General features: G+C 36.1%; 1 protein-coding gene across 1 annotated transcript; it reads right to left on the reverse strand.

Annotated features, from left to right (window-relative positions):
* Window positions 1-4,901: 4,901 nt before the first annotated feature.
* Window positions 4,902-5,405, reverse strand: LOC138347473 (uncharacterized). Its single transcript, XM_069295766.1, has 2 exons — window positions 5,220-5,405; window positions 4,902-5,132 (listed from the first exon to the last, which is right to left on the reverse strand). The coding sequence occupies exons 1-2, from the start codon at window positions 5,403-5,405 to the stop codon at window positions 4,902-4,904; spliced, it is 417 nt and encodes a 138-aa protein (XP_069151867.1).
* Window positions 5,406-6,104: the final 699 nt, after the last annotated feature.

Below are 6,104 nucleotides of genomic sequence, written 5' to 3' on the forward strand. Positions count from 1 at the left end.
TTTGATGCTATAATTATCTTGTTAAAATTGACTAATGTTTTTATTTAGCGATTAAACATCAGTTTTTCTTTTTTAAAAACATGAAAAATACGAAATCTGATAATTTTATGGTTATCATAACTCCTTGTGTTAAATTATTTATGTGAAAGTTTTTATATAATAAATATTAGTTTTACATGATTAAGACCGTTAAAAAATGGACATAACAACAACATAGATAATTTTTTTTTTGGAGACAATCTACTTTTCTAAGGTCAAATGTTCGCCACTTTTCGTTAGTAACACTTTGTCATTCTATAAAAATATTATAGAAGGATAAAAATATATTTGGATCGACAGCAAAAAAAATTGTTGACCTTTATAGAAATTCAGTTTTGATTAAAATGCGGAAGACGTTTCTGATGCTTCATCAATGCAACTTTATGACTTTTTCTGAAATATTTATGTATGATTGTTGCATTATGAAAGCACACATAGATTAAATTTTGGATTCGACACCCATGTTAACATATGAACTTTTCTGGTTGGAATCATTTATCATCATCATTGGATATTTCATAGTTTACTCCCTTTAATATGCTTTTTCTCACTCTTTTTGTTGTCTCCTTACAATTTTATTTATCTATTTTTTTGGTATGTATGTATTCTTACTATGACAAAGATCTTCGTCCTTTTAATATTTTTTTTCTTTCTCAATCGACTATTTTAAATATTTTTGGTGTAATGTGTGAGTATTTTAGTGAAGCTTAGTTTTAAAAACATGAAACTTACTCTAAATAAAATAAATATCTTAAGCTACAAAAGATATGTCTGTTAACATAGATTTGTTGTACTTCATGTCTCAAGTCATTGTTACTTAAAAATTGACTAACTTTAATTAACTTTCAATCCTTAAAGTACTCATAAAATCAACTTATAAAATTTCGTAAAAACGGACAAAAACATAAAAGCAAAAAATATGGGCATCTAAAGTTATTAACTCTCGGGGACTTTTCCAAAAAACACATTTTCCGAAGAACACAGAATCATATCCTTGTATAAGAAAGAATAACATTATTGATAAAGAAATTTGATATTTGTAAGGGCTTCTATTATTGTACCTTCAACAATTCAAATAAAGAAATCTTGCTTGAATATTCAATTACCATTTGTTATTTAATCAATACTAACAAATATTAATAATAATACCTTTGCATAAACATAAACAACAAAGTTTAAACAATATATTCAAAACCAACAATTAATAATACAAGCGTAAACTAATTATTGTAAAAAACATACCATGATAAGCAATAATATAACGAAACAAATTGAGAAAAATTGAGCCCGTCGAATGCACAATATAGTGCTCTATTTATAGACAAGAAAGGGTAGTGTAAAAATATGATTATTGTCACGCCCCAAGCTACCCCAAGACACGGACACGGAACGTGGGACCACAAGTGATCCCAATCTAACCCTGCTGGCATGATCATGAGCATATTAAATATAATAAACTGATGCAGAAGCTAAATCATAATTAAATCTAAAAAGATGGGGAAAACCATATTCTATCGCTGAGATATTTGAAAACAATGAGTTTAATACAAAAGAAATATTAACTGAATACTAAGTTGAATCTAACTATGTCTAAAAATAGCCTCTAAACTGGACTAGAAATACTTGGACAAGCCCTAGCTAAATCTAGCAAAAACTGAAACTAAATGACTAAGACTGAAATGAAACTCATGATTGTTTTCCTCGGAGAATGAGGACTCACAATTGAATCTGCTAAACTGGATATCGGGAAATCAAACTATGCGTGATCTGGATGTTGAGAACCTGAACCTACATCACGAGAAGATGTAGCTCACGTATGCGTCAGTACTTGAAAGATACTGAGCATGTAGGATAGAGTAATGCTGAAATAAAACATAACTAAACAAGCATAAAAGCAAGTATAATAATCTGAACATGATATACTGAATTTCAGAGTTAACTTAATGCAATGATCGATTTATAACATGTTGAAATTGAATACAAAGTATATTGATAAATGATCAATGTAGAGAGTCTGACAGATCTGTGGAAGATACTAATAACCGATAATAAAACCACATGAGCTAAATCTGGAGTCCGATGTATACTCCCTAACGAGAGGACCAAATAGTACCTTGCCAAAGGTATAAAGGCATGCTGGCATAATCACTAAACTGATTGCCCACAGAGGGGACTTACAACCTACTTCGATAGTAGTTTTGGGACTATTGGGTACGCTAAACCTTAGTCCAACTCGGTATAATGATACTCTCAATAAATTCTGTAAATTAACTGATTATGTCTGAGTTTTGTAAATGCTGGATAGCTCGAAATTTATCATGCAGACTGAGAATGCAATAACTAATATGGTCATTATGCATTTATAACTGAAGCATGTATATCTGAAGTGTCTAAAATATCTGACCTAGCATGTGTAATTCAAGAACCAAAGAAATACAAAGCTAGGATTATGACATTCATGTGATAATCTGAGTAATAACATGATAATCTGATTTGGAACATATAACTAATAAATTAATAATGTTCTGTTGAAGTTCTATTAACCCTAGATCTAATCATTATATGGGAATCATGAATCTGACTGATAACTAGGGACCCAATGGGTGAAATTCACCTACTAGTGAAATCCCACATGCCTGGAGATAAAATCCACAGAAAAATACCTATGTTTTGTGTTGGAACCGCTGGACACTTGTTTCGTTCTTGAACTAGGGTTCTTGAGCTTTTTCTCCTTTCTTACTTCTAGTTTTGTAACTTTTAATTTAATGATTTGGCTTAGATATGTTTTAATTATGTTTCTAGGCTTAAACTGACTAAAATATGATGATTTAGGCTCAAAACAACATAACTTAGGGTTTAAACAAAGTGGGAAAGGTCCAAAAAGACCTCTGGGAAGGTTGCTATCGAACCAAACGACAGCCAGGACAGATGGTCCGTCGTCTGCCTGACGCCCCGTTGTTGGGTCCGTCGTTAGGGCCTGTTGGCAAGCCTTAACTAAAATGGTCATAAATTTTTACTCGGAGATCTAATTTTAGCAAGGTCGGTGGCTATGGAAAGATAATTCAATTATCTATGCGTGGGTAAGTCATGGAACAACTAATCATTTCGTGATAAGAGATATGATCATTTGAAGTTGACCCAATTGCATTTCCCCTTAACTATTTGCAAATTTTCCACCTACGGTCATACCTACAGGCCGTAGTTCCACCTACTGACCGTGCTGGTCATCCCTAGCTTTTGTTAGAGAGTGGGTGAAGGGAGTCTTGATCGACTGTCATGGATTACACACCGTCATCTAATCTACGGACCGTAAGTTCATCCGTCGTCCAAGACTTAGCCAATTTTTCAGGGCTGAAATTTTTGGGAGTTTCTGATCCCATCGACGGTTGTGCAGGATGTACCGTGGGTTAGGCTATTGGCTGTCGATGCCACCGTTGGTTGCACCTCCAGAGTTTTCTGTAAAGCTAGTTTTTCGTCTATTTTGGCTATGGGGTGTTACATTATCTCCCTCTTGGGAACATTCATCCTCAAATGAAGAATAAACTAACTTAAATAGAGGGAGAGAATTGCAAACCCTTCTACTAAAATTGAGAACTGATTTTCTTACTGAATTGAGTTCTGAGTACATGCAAATAAGTTGAGAATGCAAGTATAAACTGAGGGAACATGATTCTTAGCCTGAATTCAAGCATGAATGACTGGAAAACTGAAGAGGAACTATTACCTCGAGCTGGAGTGGAATCGGAAGGAAAGAGGTGAAAATACTCGGCTTTCATGGTTGCTTCTGCTTCCCAAGTAGCTCCCTCTACCGACTGACTAGTCCACAAAACCTTGACTGAAGTGACTTCTTTATTTCTCAACCTTCTAACTTGACGATCAAGAATCTCAACTGGTACATCCTCATAAAAAAAACTATCTTTCAACTCCACACTCTTTAAAGGCACTACAGAGGCTGGATCATCCACAAACTTCTTCAAGAGTGAGATGTGGAAGACCGGATGCATTGCTGCTAATTCTGCTGGAAACTCTTACTCATATGCCACCTTGCCAACCCTTTTCAAGATCTTGTAAGGGCCTACATATCTAGCACTGAGCTTCCCTTTATTTCCAAATTTCATCACCCCTTTCATAGGTGAGACTTTCAGAAAAACCCAATCATCAACTTGGAACTCTAGTTCCCTTCTCCTTACATATGCATAAGATTTCTGACGACTTTGGGCTGTCTTAAGTCTATCTCTAATGAGTTTCACTTTCTCCATATCATACATGAATATTTGGCCCTATCAAAGTTGTTTCACCTACTCCAAACCAACCAATAGAAGATCTACATCTACGCCCATATAAAGTCTCATAAGGGGCCATCTGAATGATGGAATGGTAGCTATTATTGTAGGCAAACTCAATGATAGGAAGGTGATCATTCCAACTACCTTTTAAATTGATCACACAAGATCTCACCATATCCTCTACAGTCTGAATGCTACGCTCTGCCTTCCCATCCGTCTGTGGATGAAATGTTGTTAAAGGTTAACTTGAGTACCAAGACCTTTCTAAAATGACTTCCCGAAATAATTGGTAAACTGAGGACCTCTATCTGAGATTATAGACAAAGGAACCCCGTGTAACCTCACAATATTATTAATTTAAAGCCTTGTATAGTCTTTTGCCGAATATGTAGTCTTGACCGCCAAAAAGCGAGATGATTTAGTCATCGGATCAACTATCACCCAAATAGAGTCATGCTGTCTGCGAGTATGCGGAAATCCTGTGATGAAGTCCATATTGATCACATCCCACTTCCAAGTAGGAATATCGATCTCTTGAGTCATACCCCTTGGTTTCTGATGTTCTAGCTTGACTTGCTAGCAATTGGGGCACTTAGTCACAAAGTCTACTATATCCCTCTTCATGTCATTCCACCAATAGACTTTCCACAGATCCCGGTACATCTTAGTGGCACCTGGATGAATAGAATACCTAGAGTTATGGGCTTCTGCAAGAATATGCTGCCTCAACTCGCCTACATCAGGAACACACAATCTACCCTGGTAGCGGAGTACATCATCTCCCCCTTGGGAGAAAACCTCCACTCTCTGATTGTGAATTGCACTATTAAATTAAAGCAAAATTGGATAACTGTCTTTCTTTTCCTTAACCTCCACTACCAAAAAAGAATCTACCCTATTCTGAACTGTTACACCATTGTATGATATGCTCATAAGGAGAACTTCTAAGCGTGCAAGCCTGTGAACATCCTTCATTAGATCCATCTTCTCTTTCTCAACATGGGCTACACTAACCATAGATAATCTGTTGAGTGAATCTGCTACTACATTCTCCTTACCAGAATGATAATGCACACTCATGTCATAATCCTTAAGGAATTCAAATTATCTCCTCTGGCGAAGATTCAACTCTTTCTGGGTGAACACATACTAAAGGCTTTTATGGTAAGTGAAAACATCTACGTGAACTCCATACAAGTAGTGTCTCCATATCTAGAGTTCAAACACCACTGTTGCAAGCTCGAGGTCATGAGTTGGATAGTTCTTCTCATGCACCTTAAGTTGTCTAGAAGCATAAGCTATCACCTTACTTCGCTGCATCAACACACAACCAAGGCCAACTCTGGATGCATCGCAATAGATCACAAAACCATCTGAACCCTCTGGCAGAGTCAAGACAGGAGCTGTAGTCAATATAGTTTTCAATTCTGCAAAGCTTTTCTCACAATCATCTGACCATTGAAACTTGATCATCTTCTGAGTCAACCTAGTCAATGGTAAGGCTATGGATGAAAATCCTTCCACAAACCTTTTCTAATAACCTGCTAGAAACTTTTAATATCTGTAGCGGAGGTAGGTTGGGCCACTATTTCACTGCTTCTATCTTCTGCGAATCCACTCGAATCCCTTCGCTAGATACAATGTGACCAAGAAAAGCAACGAATTTCAACCAGAACTAACATTTACTAAACTTAGCAAATAACTGGCGATCCGTAAGAGTTTGCAGAAGAACTCACACATGACTTGCATGTTCTTCCTGACTCCTAGAGTAAATGAGGA

This window comes from Solanum lycopersicum, chromosome 3, assembly GCF_036512215.1.
Source record: "Solanum lycopersicum chromosome 3, SLM_r2.1".
Taxonomy (NCBI): Eukaryota; Viridiplantae; Streptophyta; class Magnoliopsida; order Solanales; family Solanaceae; genus Solanum; species Solanum lycopersicum.

Coding starts and splice junctions, on each gene's coding strand:
- LOC138347473 (XM_069295766.1), bottom strand. CDS start 5,405: ATGAGTGTGCATTATCATTCTGGTAAGGAGAATGTAGTAGCAGATTCA. Junction 5,133..5,219: donor GTGTAACAGTTCAGAATAGG/GTAGATTCTTTT, acceptor ATTCACAATCAG/AGAGTGGAGGTTTTCTCCCA.